Here is an 18,614-nt window from a genome sequence, read left to right as displayed (position 1 = left end):
AGCACCTTTGGCATCATCCAGTGACAAGCCCCATGGGCAAAACCACTTGTTACTCTCATTTCCACCTATCACTGCCAGGGCTGGGACACAACCAGAACCAAAACATCACCACATCCATGTTTCATGAAACCTGCAATACTTGAAAAGAAATTACCCTTTGGGAGTTCGTTGGGACTCTGAAAATGTTGCTGGGAAGCAGAGGATGCTTCCACCTGTCCCCTGTGCGATCAAAGCTGAGAAGGAAAAGGAGGAGCAGAAGAACAAAGAAAAGAAAGGTTTCTTTTCCACCTGGAGAAAGCAGTGAGATAGCAGAGACGTAACCAACCATAATAAAGCAGAACAATTTTAAAAAAGTCTTCAAGTGGTACCAAAGCAAATAATTCATTACACAAAGACAACAGACAGGTGATCAGATACCCAACACATGTCCCGCTTTCTAACCAACTCAATGTGTTATGAAATGCAGCTCCATTTCTGCTCTGGAGCTTCACCAACAGCCCCAGACAGCACTGTCCATGGGCAGCTCTGGAGCTGAGTCTTGTGTTAATTACTGAGCTGGGTGAGATCCCTTCTGGCAGGAGGTGACATACAGGTGTGAAACGCTCCCGTTCTATTCGCTATGCACGCCCATAAAAGCACTCCAACACACTGCAAGGTGCTTTGTCCACCCAGCTCCCATCACTTTGCCGCCCCACATCCTGACCCAGACAGGCTGAGCTTCTCCTTCCTGCAGAGCACGGGGTGTGCAAGGGAACCCAGACAAAGAACAGCTCTAATTGCTCAATATTAGAATACCATCAGTTAAAAAATCCCCGGCAGACACCCTGCCATCCTGCAAGGCAAAAGTGATCCCAAGGTAATACCTGATGAAAACCACATGCTTGCATCTAGGACTGGTCAGACTGGTTCTCATGAAATACACAGCGCTGCCAATTGTATTACCTCATTATTAGCAGACACTGGCAGCAGCCCCGCGTGGAGATCGGCCGTCTGGCTGCGCGACCTGCCGGCACCTCGTAACTCATGTGGGGTGTGCAGGAGGACGGCTGCCCCTCTCCTGGTTCTACTGCCCATGGGACTCTGCGAAGGGGAGGAAAAGCTCTGCAGCCCTCGAGTGGAGTGTATGGGGTCAGGCTGTCCTCGGGAGTGTGGGGTAAGTGTGACACCCCAGGGCTCAAGCTCTGCTACTGAATGATGCTCATATGTAGTGTGCAAGGAAGGAGGGAACTGTTGCTGGTTCTCACTGTGAAATCACAGCAAAAAATCCAGACGAGTCAAGATAAAAATCCAAGACAACCCACCAGGGAGAAAGCAGTCATAAGCCACGTAATTCAAGCTGAACAGTATTAATTCAACTTGCAGGCAAGGTAAATCTTTCACATAACATTCCCCTATTCGCTCAGTGCCTAAGGAATTTCCCATTCCCCGATGCTGTCTTAATGTCTGGCCCTCTCAGCCTCCCCATGTCACAGATTTGTGTCCGGTCCCTAAGCTCCTGCTCCAAGCACTGCAGCAGCAGGTAAATGCGACGCAGACCCAGAGCACTACCCATCATCCCCATGCTGCATCCTCGGAGGAGAGAGATAGGATCACCCCCACCTTGGCAGAAAGCACGCTGAGCTTTCTGAAAGCCCTCGGACAGGAATTCAACACCTTCCATCTGCAGCCCATTACTCTGCACTATAACTGCACCTCTCGGTTTTGGGTCCCAGAGTGCAGTAGGAAGGGAGCCAAAGTCTCAAGTCAGTGAGATCAAGACTTAGGGAATAACTGGAGATGAATCAAGATGCAGAGCCAAGTGCACAGCACTCTTTTTCCAAAAAAGCACAGAGTTGCAGTAAAAGACCCCATGAACTGGCGTCGCGCTGAGTCTGGTCTTTGTGAAGTCTAAAGAGAAGTCACCTGGTCTGCTAGGAAAGGCCACAGCATAACAAGGTGCAAACAACAACATCTGGGGAAAAAGCTTTAAAAAGTGATGGATTTTTTTGTTGTTGTTGTTTCTTTTTCAGGAAAGAGATTGCCTCAAATACCAACCATCTCCCTGCAGGAGAACCTCTAAACACCCTCAAGGAGATTATCACCCCTCCCTGCCTGATGAATGCAGTGGTAGCCTGCATCCCCCAGGGGCATCTGCTCTTCTATGTCCCCAGGGATGTCACCGCTGTCACCATCTCCCAAGGGCTCTGTTCTCATTCTCATGGTCCCCTGAGGATGTTAGTGTCACATCAACACACCCAGCACTCCCCTTTAGACCTGGTTCATCTCCCTTTGCTCCATGCTTTCGCCCTGCCGTATCACAGAGGAAGAAGGCTGGATCCGCATCCCAGCTCCCTGCACCAGGACAGCATCCCTCCTGCTCTGACCAAGGACATTTTAAAGGCAGCCCGCTCGTCGTGCTCTGCTCTGATTGTAGCTTTGCGGCAGTTAACAAGTCCCCCCTGGCTCTGGCATCCTGATGCTGCATTTCTTTGTTCCTGTTAATGGTGGGTTCTGTTTCTTTTACTGCCTCTTGGTAATCGTTTGAGGAGCTCTCACAGTAGGACATTACTCAAAATCATTCCACCCTTCTAAATTTCTCCATCAAAACCCAGCAACATTTCATTACGGCACAGCACTGCTCCTATCCACAGCATCTTTCACTCGCAAGAAGCAGTGAGCACCCCAGGACCCATGCTGCTTGCCAGGTGCCCAAGTTACATCCCAGTAAGCATCACTGTGCCAGAAACACAGAAATACCAGTTGCCACTTTGCATAGAAAGGTTGCCAGAGCTGATTTGTCTTCATCTAGCTATATCAGTTGGTCAATAAGAGGATGCACCACCTCCCTTGCACGGGTTGCACCAGGGGAGGTTCAGGTTGGATATTAGGAACTATTTCTCTTCAGAAAGAGTGGCACAGCTGTCCAGGGAGGTGATGGGGTCACCATCCCTGGAGATGTTCCAGAGCTGTGGAGATGTGGCACTGAGGGATGTGGCAGTGGGCATGGTGGTTGGACTAGATGATCTCGGAAGTCTTTCCCAACCTTACTGATTCTATGATTCAGCAACCTCACAGCGTCCCTCCAAGACCTTCCTTTGATGACCACAAACACCCTGAGCCCCAGACACAACCTGCACAACCTCACCTCCTGCTGAGGGAGAGCTCCCCATACTGTAAGAGACCCAGCAGTGAGGACTCACCATCCATGTCCAGGCGTTGCATGATGATCGCCAGCTCCACCTCACTGGGCATGTACCCCAGCGAGCGCATGGCCATGCCCAGCTCCTGCTTGGAGATAAAGCCATTCCCATCCCTGTCCAGCACCCGGAAAGCTTCACGGATTTCTGCAAGGGAGAGGAAGGAGAAAAGAGTTATTATGGTGGTGGACATCTTTGTCAATGTATCTGTGCATATGGGATGAAGCAGCAGCATATATTGCCTCTCCTAATGTGAATGTGGCATATTTGATGATTTCAAGTCAATGTAATGACATGAAATGTAATGATATGCTCATCGAAGCATATACTCACACCTCTGTATGCAGATAGATATGTACAACTGCATGAACACTCACATTATTTTCTCTGCTAAGCATCACTGCAAAATTCAGTATTCATTACAGATGGATCTCCCTCCCTTCTGCAGCATCTACCTGGAAAGCCATCCTGCTCCATTGGAAAGCACTGTCCTGCCCTGGGGCTCCTCCAGCAGACCTACCCCATGCCTCTCAGCATGTCTGCAAGACAGACAGCATTACTCCAGGTCTTACCAGGCTCTCACTTTTTTCCAGCAGAACAGCAGCAGTTGGGTGCATCCCCTGCGGGTAGCAGTGCTCTGCAGCCAGCTCTCCAAGCACCACAAATGCAGGTGTACGTCTTTTAAACCAAACCGAGGCAATTTCCACCTCTCCCTCTCCCCAGCTCCTCTTTAATTTACAACAGTTTTACAGCAATAAACAGCCTCGGATCAATAAAAATGCTGACGGCGTCAAGGGAATCACTTCCATCATTCTCCTGCAGCCTGGCTCGGCTTCTGACATCTGACTTTGGTTTGCTTTTCAATTCTGGCATATCCCCTCTTGGCATTAACACCCCCCAGTGCAGCCCAGCTCCCAGCCCTGCTCCTCACGACCCTCTCTGCTTGAAACCCACCACCAAGCTGAGCTCCCCAGGTGAAGTGGCTCTGATTGGTGAATGCCAAATAAAGCCTTGTCAAAACATTGGCCAAATGGGAGCAGGTTTGCTTGGGAGGATTTGGTTGGAGGTGGAGAGAGAAAGAGTGACTGATTTGTTAGTTAAACGCATCACGTTGTGAGGAGGAACACACAAGATGCCTTATTATTATGTCCTTGGGAAGGTTATCAACAATTAATTGGTTTGGTAACCACAGTCCAGCCCAGTGACCTTTGCTGCACTATATTCACAATGTTCACTCAGGACACTGTTAGTTCACCTACTTTGGGCACTGCCTGCCCCCATGCAGAGCAGTCACCACCTAACGCCTTCCAGCACAAAACCCTGCACAGCCCCAGGAAAATGCAGATCAGGTCTCCTGAATTATGAGACAAATTACCACCTGGAGACATCCACATTGCTCCGCACCCCATCCCACGCTAAGAAGGCAGAGGCTGTGGGAATTCCACTGTGGGAGTTACTGGGAGATGTCAGGAGGCAGCAGAGAATGAGGATGCACGTATGGAAAGGCACCACGTGCAGCTATGCTCACAGAAGTTTAGCATTCATCTGAACACATTTCATTGGAGAAGTGGGAGGGAAAGCTCAGCAGGTTTTGTGGGAGAACAGATCTGATTAAACACTGATCTATTCTCTATCAGGAATAGACTGGATGGAAAAGATCTGATCAGAAAAGATCCGATCAGCTCCGTGCGCATCATTAAACCTCAGGGACAGGAAAATGCTTTTGGCCCTGCCATGGACTTACCACCTCTCCCTCTGTCCTCTGCTCCCTTGGAGAAGATAACCATAGATGATAGAATCATGAAGGTTGGAAAAGACCTCTAAGATCACCCAGTCCTACCCCAACCCACCCCAGCATGGCCACAACCACGTCCCTCAGTGCCACACCCCCACAACTCTGGAGCACCAGATGGTGACCATCACCTCCTTGGGCAGCTGAGCCACTGCAGCATCGCTCTTTCTGAGAGGAGATTTTCCTTAAGGGAGGGATGCTCTTTATTTCCCCTGGGAAAAAGCTGGGAGCATCTCAGTGCACCAAGAAATGTTTTGGTGATGCCTTTGCTAATGAGTTATCTAAAACTTTACAACTCAAAGGCTGCTCTTAAACTACCTCCCATCAAAATTCACCACTTCCCTTGGTGAGGTGCCTGGCACCTCTGTGACCTCCTGCTTCATCTTCACCATGGCTGTGCTTATCAGGATGGGATGTGATCAGATTTTAACCCAGCCAAAAAGCTCACCAATGCACAATGGGCAGATTCTACTGATTTCAACAAACCCTGTGCCAGATCTGTAACACCTACGCTATGGGTGTAGCTATATATCAGCTGTGGTTTCCTTAGACTGAACCACTTCCCTGGATCCACCTTATCTCAGTGGTATGGAGAGGTGGTGGGGCTGCTCAGAGTCAACGCAGCTTGAAGTGCTGGGATGAAACACAGAGAGCCTTTGGAGTAGGAACAAATCCCATCAGACACTGCCGCTGTAGTGAAATCTATTTTCATATGATGTGCTGAAAGCTAAAGTGCAGTAAATATTACTTCAAAATCAATTATTTTTAAAATAAACTTTTGACAGCTGAAGACATAAACTAAAAATACTGCAGGGAGCCGAGGAAGTGTTTCAGAACATAAAATATGAGTCTACCTTCAGAAAAGTTTAGACTGATCCAAATTATACAAATAAATTACATCAGTACTGAGGCTTCACAGTGGGGTATGTGAGTGCCAGTCCAGCAAGCATTCTCTCCAGATACGTTGATTTCAGAAGGTGCACAACAACATGTGAACCTTGACTGGAGGACTAAAAGGTCCCCCACTTGAGTTCCAGCCCCGCTCCACGCCTTTCAGATAAGTGAACCTCTGATCAAACCTGCAACATCCTTCATGCACTGACACCCGACCCCAAACTGAGCTTTTTCCACTTCCAGGCTATAAATATTGCTTGTGCAGAGGTATATTTGCAGAGCTATTTATAGGCTGAACACACTGTACACGTACCAGCTACGACCTCAGCCAGTGCTTCCTCTTTATCTTTGTATGTACCACCACCTCTTTATCAGCTCTTCGTTACGGTGATTCCTTCCCCTCCGACACACTGAGCATCCTCCTCAAGCACAGCCCTGCCAGCACTACCCCAGTGCCATCCCCAACAGCGCTCCATGAACACACGGCACCCTGGCTGGCCCTCACCTTCATTTCCAGCTGTTAAATTTCATTACCCAAAGCTAAAAATATATCAGCACTTTCCCCATATGACTTTTCCAAATAAGTCGCCATGGCAACTGATGCTCCTGGCTCAGAACTGGGCATGGATGCATTCATGGGATGAATCTCTCAACTGCTGCCTGGGCTTGAGAGAAAGTTTGAGTTGCTCTGCATGGGGATGTTTTACCCTGATTGAGAGCAACAAAGCCCTGTTTTGCCTTTTAGAGGAAAAGCAAGGGAGTAAGTCCACAGTGATGCTGCTTCAGCAGCCCTGCTTTGGCCACAGCACACATACCTAGATTACACCTCCATTGAGGCATCAGTAAGCACTGACTCCCCACTCCATCATAGAAAATAGACAGTTGGCACAGAACTATCTTAATGGACAAAAAAAAAAAAAAAAAAAAAAAAAAGGAAAATAAAGAAAGAATTGGAACACAGAAAATAACCCATTTTACATCCTGACCTCAGAAAGCATCACCTCTTCCCAGGGAGCCCAACTTAGCTCCTGAGTGTTCTTCTCCACGTTGCAATCTCTCCAGCCCTGGGAGCACCTCTGTACAAGGTGACTTCAATACAGTGCTCACACAACTGCTAGCAGCCATTAATAGCACAACATCACCTCCCTACCAGAGTTTTATATCAAACAGCACCAGTATAGGATGCTGCTGACAAGAAAGAGACCATCTGATGGTCTGCATGTGATGCAAAACAGTGAGCTGAGTTCAGGTGAGCAAAGGGACCAACACTGACCCCACACTAATCATAGATCCATAGAATGGCTTGGTTTGGGAAGGACCTCAAAGATCATTTAGATCACCTAGCTACAGGCACTAGATCAGGTTGCCCAGGAGCCTGGCCTTAAAAAGCTCCAGGGATGGGGCATCCAAGTAATTAATCCTAATTAACATCTTCATTAATGATCCCAAAGAGCGAGTAGACAGCACTGATTAGATTCCCAGGTATAGAAGGCTGCAAAGAGCTGTCAGGACAAAAAGCCTGCCTATGCAAAGGGGCCAGATCTGGGAGCAGAAGGTCCGTGGGGCCAAGGCAGGTGTGGGGTGCCATCACTGGTGGGATCTATGACAGTCACCCACTGATGGAAAGAAACAGATTCCTTTCCAGCTTTATTGGGCATTAACCAGGAAACTCTCCCATCCCAATCCAAAGAGAACAAAGAGAACCTGCTGCCAGGGTCAGACTTGACACACAGCCTAGCAACTCATTAACATTCCTCATCTGCATCCAGAAAGACCCAAAGATTCATCCTCACCCACCCGCTCCCCTTCATAAGAGCTTTCCACAATCAGTGGCTGCTTTAGGCACACGGGAGCTGACCTTGCACTGTTCCTAGCCTCCCCAGCTCATCCGTTCCTGAAGTTCAGCAGCAGGTTTATTTGCTGATGATTTCCCTGCGACTGGTAACTAGAGGCAACCATCATTATTTTTTGTTTTGCTTCCCGAGCGAGGATGAATCATGATGCTCCAAGAGATAAATTCAGCCAGAGCCACCAGTGTCCACCAGCCACCCTTGGGCACTGCAGATGGTTCCAGTTGACTTCACTGGGTATAAATATCACCCTAATAAATGTTTAAATTGCACTGTAACTACCACACCTTAAGTACACAGCAATTACTATAGCCCTATATGGTTATTTTCATTAGGATGATAAGAAGAGGACTACCACCACCGTACATCTTGCCAGTCGGCTCATTCGCTTAATTGCGAGTTTGGGCACCAAAGTACAAACTGAATGATCTAAAAGCTGCAAATAGCATGTCCTTGAGTGAAGTGTTAAGTGAGACTTGTAACTACTATGCCTGTTTGAAAAAATGGAAAGTTCCATCCCTCCATCTGCTATTCTTACACTCCTATTTTGCTGCGAACTGCAACAAAGTGTCATAATATCTACATTTTTAGCCTAATTGAAATATACCCCTTCTTCCCTCCCAAAATACTCCAATTGAAAATGTCAAAGATTTCACTTGGTTAACAACAATCCCAGCAAAACAGTCCTGCATCCCCAGTCCAAAGCATTTTGCTGCAACGTGGGGCCACATCTACCTGCCCCACTGCAGCATCTCCAGAACCAAGCATGGACCAACGCTGCTGCTGGGATCAGGGCATAAACACTAGGGTTTAAGACCCAAGACTTGACCCCACCTCTACAGCAGCTTAGACAGATACAGTTATATCAAAATATAAAAAGTATAATATAATATAAAATATCAAAGATAATGCAAACTGGTGAAGTATCTCAGCTTGGAAAGATCTGCTTCAAAACAAAGTGCCCCTGCCTTGTTTCTCCTTGGAGGGACTGGGATTTTTAATACACAGTTTGGCAGGACTGTGTTGGATTTTTTTCCTACCACGGCAAAAACATTATTTGTGGAAATCACATTTCCTGTGGTTATGTTCCCAAACACATTCAACACTTGCCAAGTAACCTGCAGGAACGCATCATTACCATAGAAATGCGCAACAACAAAGGCTATCTGCCACTACAACGCACGGGAAGCTTTTAGTGCAGGCAATGGGGGTTGAACTGGGAATACTGGAGGATGTTCACTCCGAGGACAGGGCGGCGTGGACAGCAGCAGTCACGCTCCTTGTCACAAGGATGCTCTGTAAATGTGGCTGCATCCTTCTGTGGATGGTGCATGCTGAGCGGTTTGTAATTGCCCGAGCCCTGCAGTATCGCACGGAGCCAGCGGGGAAGCTCTGTGCTGAAAGCCAGCTGTCAGAAGAACTTGGCACAACAGCAACTTCCCTATAAATTTCCCTACTGTGGTTAGAATTTTACCAAGGAGAGAAGAGGGGCTCCTGTTGGGCTCCATCCCAAATGGATGCATGGGGTAGCAGACACTGTGCTCCAGCCACTGACCGTACACAGCACAGAATAATCTAGTATCCAGTGCCTAGGAAAGGTACAGGCTGATCCTGAGCATGGAGGGATATATTCACAGTGAAAGAAGTGCAGGGGAAGAAGTGGAGATGGGAAGAAAAAAGCAGGAATCAGCTTCTGGAAGCCCTTTAATTTCCATCTGCAAAGCATTGAGGACAGCAGGAAGAGGACAGAGAAAAGCTATTTGAGGTGAAAAGCAATACTGGTCCAAGAACAAATGGATGCATGCAAATTTAGCCTAGCAATTAGAAAAAAAAAGTTTCTGAATGCAGGGAGCAGACACACACACACCAACTGCAGTATTCCAAAATGTGGCTTCAACCACCCTGGACACAGGTCACCTCCAGCAGGAGCAACCAGCTTCCCCTCTTTCAGCCTATGTTTCTATGCCTCAATACCCTAAGAAAAATAGTTTAGGCTATAAATGCTTGCTTTAAATATATCAGTGCTCACTGTAGTGGTTGTCAAAAGAACACCACCACGATTTCATGTTAATTCTTCACATGTTGATGCACTGACGTGTATCATCTGTCAATCATTGTTAGAGAACTTTGCCCAGATCTCCAGTCCTCCTGATGCATCCTTGGCTCTGCGGTTCCAATCTTTCAACCAAACAACTCATAACAGGCAGCCTTTTTTTTTTTTTTTTTTTGAGCATCCACAATCAAACAAGTCATTATAAATAGCAGCATCAGGATGGATGCTGGCTGCATCAGCAAATGTCTCATGTCTTTTCATTGGATGGAGAGCATTTTTCTAAAGGTCTCAGCATTTCATGTGAGATTCTACCACGTATCACTGTCATTCTACAGGGGATGGGTGCAGAGTCAGTACTGCACCTAAGGCCACTTCCAGAGGGGCACTTTGGTCTCCTGGCACAGCCCATGCGACCCTGCTCACCCCCACCAGCATGCTGGGTGGGGTGCAGCCATCAGGAGACATCCCTCTTGTGATGGTTCTGCAGCTGATGGGAAGAAGAGGGCTATAGACCTCCAGCAACTGGAGCAAAACACCTAAATGCAGAGAGTTCTATGACATCTGTGCATTCTCCTCTTGTTCTTTGTTCATCTCCATTCATGTTCAGCCCCGGAAAATGCCATGGAATCAGCTCCAGGTAGGTGTTCTGCTAGTGAAAGCCATTGCTGGGACCCCCAATGGGGGAGGTCCTCCCCAGCCCTGGGCTGTGCAATGGGGCTATTTACAAGCTGACTCAAAGCTTCTGCAAGGCTCTTTCGGAATTCTGTAAACCAGCATGTTCTACGTAGGGGAAAAATGCATTACTCATTCCTCATTTAAAAGCAACAACAACAAACCCAAACCAACTCCCAGCAATAAAAGATCACCAGCACGAAAGCAGATCAATTTAAGATGCATCACACAACTTCTGTTTACAATTACAAACCTACTACTAAATACAAGAATGAGAACTGATTTCTACTGTTTTTCAAACGGATCTCAGTCTTCTCTTTCCATACACCTTTTTTATAATTAAGAAACAATCTATATCCTCCCCTGATCCTTTACATAAAGCAGAACAACACATAGATTCATAGAGAAACCCCAACAATCATGTGGTTCCAACCCCCTACACATTTCCCCTCCCATTACACTGCCCCACTTCAGAGCAACTCCTGCCCAGTACATATAATCTTGGGAAACAGCTGAGCCACGTAGAGAACTGTTTAACTCAAAAACAAGCTTGCCAGAAACAAGCCTGTATTATTTGAGAGCTGCTGATTTACTTCATTGACATCAATACCCACTTCATCATCAGAAATGAAATATTTGCAGGTCATAAATAGGTAATGAGCTTAAGACCTTACTCTGCAGAATCTCAGAGAATGAGAGTGATTTGATTCAATATTGCTGATGGATGGCTCACATTAAAGTTGTAGAGATAATAGCTGTCTTTTTTTTTTTTTTTTTTTTCCCAATACATACAATTTGCATCCCATATCGACTCACTGCTAGAGCAGACTTCATGCATTCCTGGCTGGAATAATCACTCAGGAAATACCACCTCTGCCACCACTTGCAGCCGTTCCCTAGACTTTGCAAAGGAGCTTAATTAAGAGTTTGAGTACTCACTGCTGAAAATTTACTGCCCAGTATTCAAATATAGGCACCTGCCATTCAGAATAATGTGCTTGGAACAGCTATGCAGAGACCATTTGTTACCAGCACCCGGAGAGTTGGCTCTGACCATGATGAGAAGTTGGCATCCTTCTGTCTTTCCCCAAATGATCCTGGTGTCGGGACAGGCAAGACCTTGGGCAAGTTTTAACTGGAGTTCAATTGCTTTCAAAGTCGCTCTGCCTTTAATTAACTTCCACTTGGCTACCCAGCAGCACATTAAACCTAACTTAACAGGGACTTACAGTGCTAAGGACTGGGGAAGTTTCTCAATCTCTGGTGAAGGTTGCTCTGGACACTTGGGATAGGCCTTCACGCATAAAACCACAGCGAGGTGTTACTCACTGCTCTTCCACTGGTGGAGACACAGCTTCAGCCACCCCCTATTCCCTTCCTTATATCACATTCATCCCCAGCTCCTTGGATTTATTTCCATTACTCTTTCCTCCCGTATTGCCGCCTAAGGTGAGAGACTGCCTCTCAGCAGCTAGGGTGTAGGACCACGCTACACCCATCACTTCATGATTTCCAGTTCAAAATTGCCTGTTCCTGTGAATTTTCTGCTACCCAAGCTGCACAATATACTCCGTTCCATAAAAAGACAGTTTTCCCCCTTAAAAGCCGAAGTGATTATAACACATAAATTGCTTTATTGAGAGCGTATCTTGTGAACAGGAGCTTGGCAAACCAAATCTGACTTTAACTCATCCTCTCCAGCTCTCCCTCTGCATGGTTTGGAGGCTCAGGAATATGAGCTTCCACGTACAGACAAACGAGCTCAGAGCAAACAGAGGAAAAATACAGAGCCCTGTTTTGCAATGGAAGTTTCTGTCAATATGTAGTAAGGCAGAAACACCATTTTGGTCAGAGAGCCAGAGATAAATTGCAATTTCTGCTTTTTATTCACATAAAATCAAATTTGAACACGGGGAATTCAGTTCCTATTTACCCCTTGCTTTGGGCCAATCCTTTTTATTTTCACTTCACACTACGGGCATCCATGGATCTCTCCTGGCCAAGAATTACTGCAGCCTCCAAACTCCGTGAGCAATTTTGCTTCGAGGTGATTTGCACAGGGGCTAAAGAAGGATGCTGTGAAGACTGGATAAAACCCAACACTGGAAGCTGTCAGTAATGCAGACAGATGGGAGAAGTCGTTGCACGAGCAGGGAGGAGGAGGATGGAGACAGAGCAGCTCTGGCTGTACAGAGGCACTGCCCGAAACGGGAGCTCTGCCGGCTGGCAAATTGCAATCCTGCGCTTGGCTGGGCTCCGTGCAGCCCTGTGTTGCTCCTCCCCAGCCTTACAGCATCTGTGATCAAGCCACGATGGATGAAAAGGGTTCATTTCAAATGCTCCAGCAGCAAGGTGAAGGGAGCACTGCGCTGCGTTTCTGTTTGCTTTGCTTCTGGTGGCCTCGCGGTGCAACAAGACTGAAGCCCATCTATCATTTCCACTCAGGAGCTGCTTCCAGGAAAGTGAATCCCCAGTGTTTCGTGGCCAAGTTATTTAATATTTTAAGAAGCAAAATTGTAAATTCAAACCGAAATATCGCAGCATTGTTGAAAATGGAATTCTTCTATTATTTTCAGTTGAAAAGGCCATTGTCAACACGGAATGTAATCAATTCTGCATTTGTCTGATGGAAAACATCTCCACTAGAAGAATTACAATTAGCTCGAGCTCCCCAGCTCCCTCCATACTGTTTGGTCCAGGTTTACTGATTCACAAAGTATAAAGCAACTGGAGAAAGCTTTTCCCAGCCCAACTGCAAAGCTCAGGGTCAGGAGGCACTGAAAGCACCACAGCATTACTTCCAGCCCACGTGCAAAACCAACACAGCTTCAGCATTTCAAAGCAGTCCCACAGCATCCCTTTACGTGGATAGCAGCAAACTCACTGCAAATCGCCACGAAATCTGAGCTCTGTTATCTGAGACTTTCGTTCCCTCTGGCAGAAGGTGCACGTGTAACAACAGAAATTGCTCCTGTACCGTATCAAGTGCTACTGGAAGGAAATGGAAATGGTCTTTATCTCTGGGCAGCATCCAGCCACAGGTGATCAAATCAGGGATGCTATAAAGCCAGTTTAAAAACGTCCCCAGCTGGAAGTATAAATGCATAACTGGAAGCTGTTCCCTGATGCAAACTATCTAGTTCAGTAATCTGAAGATTTGTATTTCTCAGGAGTTTAAGTCAAGCATATCACATCACTGAGGACCCTCACAATGCGGAAACCTTCATCTGAATATCCAGACAGGCTTTTCTTTATGAAGTGCTTAATATAGGTGTAGGAGAAGCTTTACAGGTTTTCTTTTTGCTCTGTTAATCTTTGTTTTCCAGAAAACAAGAAAAACACTGCACTGAAAACCCACATCTTCCAAACATTTCAGAGCAGCAATTGAAATATTTGCTCCTGACTGGTTATTTGAATGAAGCTGCAGTTTCCAGCTATCAAAGGCAAACAAAAATAAAGCACAAGAATGAATACCTCTACCTTTTTTGTGCAAGCCTTGAGAATTCAATTGTAAAATGCATGCTGGAGGCGGGCACGGGCAATCCAGCTGAAGAGTTGGAAAGGGATTTCTTTACCCACGAGCTTTAACGACAGCTTAAATAATGTTGAAGTACTTTTTCCCCTTTCATTTTCAACTTGTAAGTAACATCTTTTCCTTTCCTTTTCCTCTCCTCTTTTCTTTCCTTCCCTCTCTTTTCCCTTTTCCTTTTCCTTCCCCCGTATCAGGAATGAGTTTGGCAGCACTTTCTGGCTCTCCAAGATTTAATTCTCCAAAGTCACTTCCATGGGGGCAGACATATGCTAAATGTTCACCAGGACGCGGTTCTGCACCAACCAAATTCTGGGAGCAGCCCAGCCAGACTCCCTGGATCAGATAAAAATGCGAGCCAAGGGGAACCTGAAGGTTTCCACCTATGCTTCAAAACATAGCTGGTTTTCTCCTCCCAGGGAAGAGTTTTGAGGCAAACTCACTAAAGACCACACATCAGACCCCAAAGCAATGCTCCCATGTCTCCTCACCTGCCCACCTCACCCTGACATAGGACCTGCTCTAAACCTCAAGGTAGCATTGAAGAAGCCAGAGCCAACAGGTGATAAAGGAACACCAATTTTTTTTAGGGCTAAAACATCCATTTTATACTGCAGAGTGGGCTTAGTGCCTGGTGCAGGATGGATTTTTCTGCAAGGAATCCAAATATTCCCAGACACTTCAATCATTCAACTCAGGCAGTCTCCTGACTGCAGAAAAGGCTACAGGGACTTGCAGTGGGTACCTCCTCCCTCCCTTGCTTTCACAACCATATTTTTTCCAGCCATTGCTTGCCAGACAGCATGTTTGTCCTGTGGCCCTTCGGTACTCAAAAATCCAGCTCCTCCCACAGCTGTTAGGCTGTACCCAACACAGGGATCCCACTTCTGGGTGAGGACATTGAGCTATGAATTACACCCCAGGGCTCACGATGAAGGAACATCACAATAAAATACCAGAGAATATCACTTGGCAGAAACAAAACCTACAATGGGATTCACGACTCATAGATCAATGAAAATTTGGATGGAGGGAAGCCCACCAAAGACAAGTGACAGCATAAGCATGCAGTATATGGGATGGCACAAGGTCCTCCCCTTCCTTCCACCACCTTTGGTGGAAATGAACCTGGCTTACACCACTCAAATGAGACAAAGATTTGGCTGCAGCTCTTTATTTCCCATCTTCTGGTTCCCATCCAAATCAATGCCAACGTGAGAGCTAAACACAAGAGCTGCCTTCGGTGTTTTTGTTCTTGAGAATGAAAAAGCAAAGCTGAAAGTACAGTAAGTCTCTTCAGAGAGGACGGTTTAATTAGCTGGCGTGATATCAAAACTGAATGACTTCTGACACACAATTACAGCACATTGTTTAAGCCTGAAAAGCCACGTAGCATGCCTTTGTCATCCTTTCACTCTGTGTTCACTCAATACTTCAAAAACCTATCAGATGTTCACATTTCACTGGCCACTCCTATATCTCCTGGTCCGTGGAGCAAATGAACATCTCTAAAAATAACATAAAATCTCATAGCCTGAACACATAATCAAGCTGCAATTGCCTTTCAGAGATTATTAAAATTCAAATGCGTTCCTTCCAACTACAGAGAAGTCCAGCTTAAGCCCCACAGGAGAGGAAACAATTTACACCTGGCCATTCATCTCTGTCTGGGACGTGGAGCAGCACCTGAAGTGGGGAGCAGCCTTCCCCAGCACTGCAAGCCAACGTGCACAGGCAGCTCTGCCTCCTCTGTGTGATTCAAGGTGCCGGTGTGCTGATGAATCCCTCGGAAAGGCACAACCAGAATGCAGGTGGTGGCTAAGGAGAATCTTCAGGCAGATGTTCGCTGCTCCTCTCCTCCCCAGATCCCTGTCCTCACACGCATCCCACCCAAAGCGCTCCTCCTCCACCAGCTGCATCACTCAGTGTGCAGGTGTAATCCTTCTTCCCCAGCGACCCTGTGCCATCTCCTCCCACCCTCTATCTTTGAGTCATTCCCTTTCTTGTGCTGCCCATTTCAGCTCCTTCTCCAGTTCCCTCTTTTATTCTCTGCTGCCTCTTATGCATGGAGAGTCCTGAGCTGATTTCCAGCTGCCACTCAAAGTCATTCCCTGCAATTCCAGAGCTGTGACACATGAGGAGACCAGAAGGCATTAAAGGATGATGAGGCACGACTGGGAGCAGACACACCTTCCCACTTTTCACAACTCAGGATGGAAATTAGGATGAGAGCCCGTTAGCCAGGTGGCACCATGAGATGCTGCATAAAGCCCAGATGCTCCAGGATGCACAGGCAGGACAGACACTACCTGCTGTACACATAGTGCCTGTACAGTCAAAGTATACCTGGCTAAATATCTTAAGTATACAGGAAATTTATTAATAAATCAGACCCAAATGCAGGCATAAGTAAAACCTCACACTGAGTGCAGAGTGATTTATACACATAAGCAAAATAGATCAGTCTCACATTTCTAGAAAAGGACACCAGATGTCTTTGACGTCATCCAAATTATCTCTATTTTTAAAAGTTACTCTTTTCCATTTGCTGCCAACTCAAAAAGTCCAATTTGCCAAGATAATGTATCTAGTGTGGATGAAGATTTCCAAACTTGAAGTATCAGTCTCTTAGCAACCGTAGTACTCTTTGTATTAAAACTGAGCACAGTGAAACTATCATCTTCTCTAACCTCTTATGCACCTAATTAGTGAATTCCCATTAAACACACAACATTGGAAAAAATGTCATTTAGGATTTCAGATGCATACAGAATTATATATATATGCATATACACACACACACACACACACACACACACACACACACACACACTCTCTCCATATTTTCTCTCTCCAGAAGGATAAGAGTATTTTTAGTAGGTATACATGCCAGCAAAATATATGGCATATCTTATACATGCAAGGAGCTAGATAAAAAACGAGAAGTTGAATGTAACAAAAGGTGCAGCAAGAGCTGAATAAAATAAAATAAATAATAATCAAAAGAAATCACAAAAAGAACTTCTTCCAAATGGGTCTGATTCAAGCAGTGGCCTTTCAGCAGTGGGCAGAGATGAGATAAAAGAAAACCACCTCCTTGTTGTCTGCTCTGCTCCCAGCCCAGTGCTGGAAAAGCCACTTGATGCCTCCCTTTCTCTGAGCCTACAAGGAAAGGGCATCCACTCCCACGTTCACATCTGCTTCTTCCAGCCCTGCACAGAAGCTCATGCTCCTGGTAAGCTCTCTTTGGGCACAGAGCTCCCTTAGGTCCTCCACGGGGAGATCTGAGTAGCAGGAAGGCTGCGAAACCCTTACATCATGACATCTCCACCCTCCCTGGCCACAACACAGGCAGAACCAGAGCCGCAGGGTTTGCACACGTGAGGGCAGGAGGCAGGACCAGTTTAGTTTGGGAGCTTAGGCTCTGGGTATGTCTATCTGCTATGGGCTGCACGGGTGATGATCCTTATGCTTACATTCCAGTGCCGGGGGCTCACCTTGACTGCCAGAAGGGCTAACTGAAGGCAAGGAGCATGTCTCCTTCCTCTGTGGGAAGGGGAAGGGAACTCACAGCTCCACAATATCCATGCACAATGGTACAGCCTCATCAATGCAATAATGAGAAAAATCACAGAACCACAGAATGGCCCGGGTTCGGAAGGGACCTCAAGGATCATGAATCTCCAACCCCTCCATCCCCCAGCAAACATGCTGGGGATGCATTCTGTCCTGCATCCAGACCGTTGATGAAAACATTGAACAGGAGTGGCCCCAGCACAGAGCCCTCAGGATCACCACTGATGACAAGTCACCAGCCAAGTGTAGCCTCATTCACCCTTAGAGCTCCACCACTGAGCCATTTCATCACTCAGCACAATATGAACCGTGCCATCTCACAGCTGGACAGCTGTATCAAAAGTCTACCTGCAATCCAGAAAGACTGTGTCTGCTGCTTTCTCTTTACCTACCACGCAGGTGAAAGTCACACTGCAAGGGCAGGACTTCCCCTTGATGAACCCATGCTGACTGTGCCTGACAGGGGTATGCGTGCCATATAGTGGGCATGGTGGTGATGGGCTGATGGTTAAACTAAAAGGACCTCGGTGCTTCTTTCCAACCTTTATGACTATGTGATTCTATAATCACTTCGTTCCTTAACTGCCTTTCCAGTAACCCTCCAGTTCATCTTTTTTCCCCCTTTTCCAGAGACTGAGGTCAGGTGGAAATGTGGGATTGAAAGAAGAGGATGGAAGCAAAAGCCTCAGAGCAGCCATCACGCAGCCCTGCCGCCCCACCAGCAGGCACAGAGCTCCTTTACAACCATAGCAGGACTCATTTTCTTTACCTCCTCTCCCAACAGCTAAAAGGAAAAGGAAATCAATTCAACCTCTCCTCTACTTCAGAGCTGATCCTGGCTCCGCCAAGTACTGCCAGCCTTATTTTTACAGAGCTCACAACAGCAGCGCTCATGTAATTCCATTATATCGCCGCGCTTGTTATTTATGTCATGATGATTACATTGCACTCAAGGGCAAAGGGAAGAGACAGTGAGGTCAGCTCAGATTTACAAGGCCGAGTAGCTTCACTGTTTTCAACCAGCTGTATTATTCGCTATGGTTTTACTTACTGGCACGTGAAAGATGATGGC

General features: G+C 46.6%; 1 protein-coding gene across 1 annotated transcript in view; it reads right to left on the bottom strand.

The window, feature by feature from the left end:
• CALN1 (calneuron 1) overlaps positions 1–18,614 on the bottom strand; it is a 94,368-nt gene that overhangs the window by 58,944 nt on the left and 16,810 nt on the right. The window contains exon 2 of the mRNA XM_010721920.3: positions 3,180–3,323. Within this exon, the coding sequence (XP_010720222.3) occupies positions 3,180–3,323 (144 nt within the window). The remainder of the gene's footprint in view (positions 1–3,179; positions 3,324–18,614) is intronic.

This window comes from Meleagris gallopavo, chromosome 21, assembly GCF_905368555.1.
Source record: "Meleagris gallopavo chromosome 21, MGAL_WU_HG_1.1, whole genome shotgun sequence".
Taxonomy (NCBI): domain Eukaryota; kingdom Metazoa; phylum Chordata; class Aves; order Galliformes; family Phasianidae; genus Meleagris; species Meleagris gallopavo.
The sequence above is the reverse complement of the archived record's forward strand: the minus strand, read 5'-3'. Positions and strand labels throughout refer to the sequence as shown.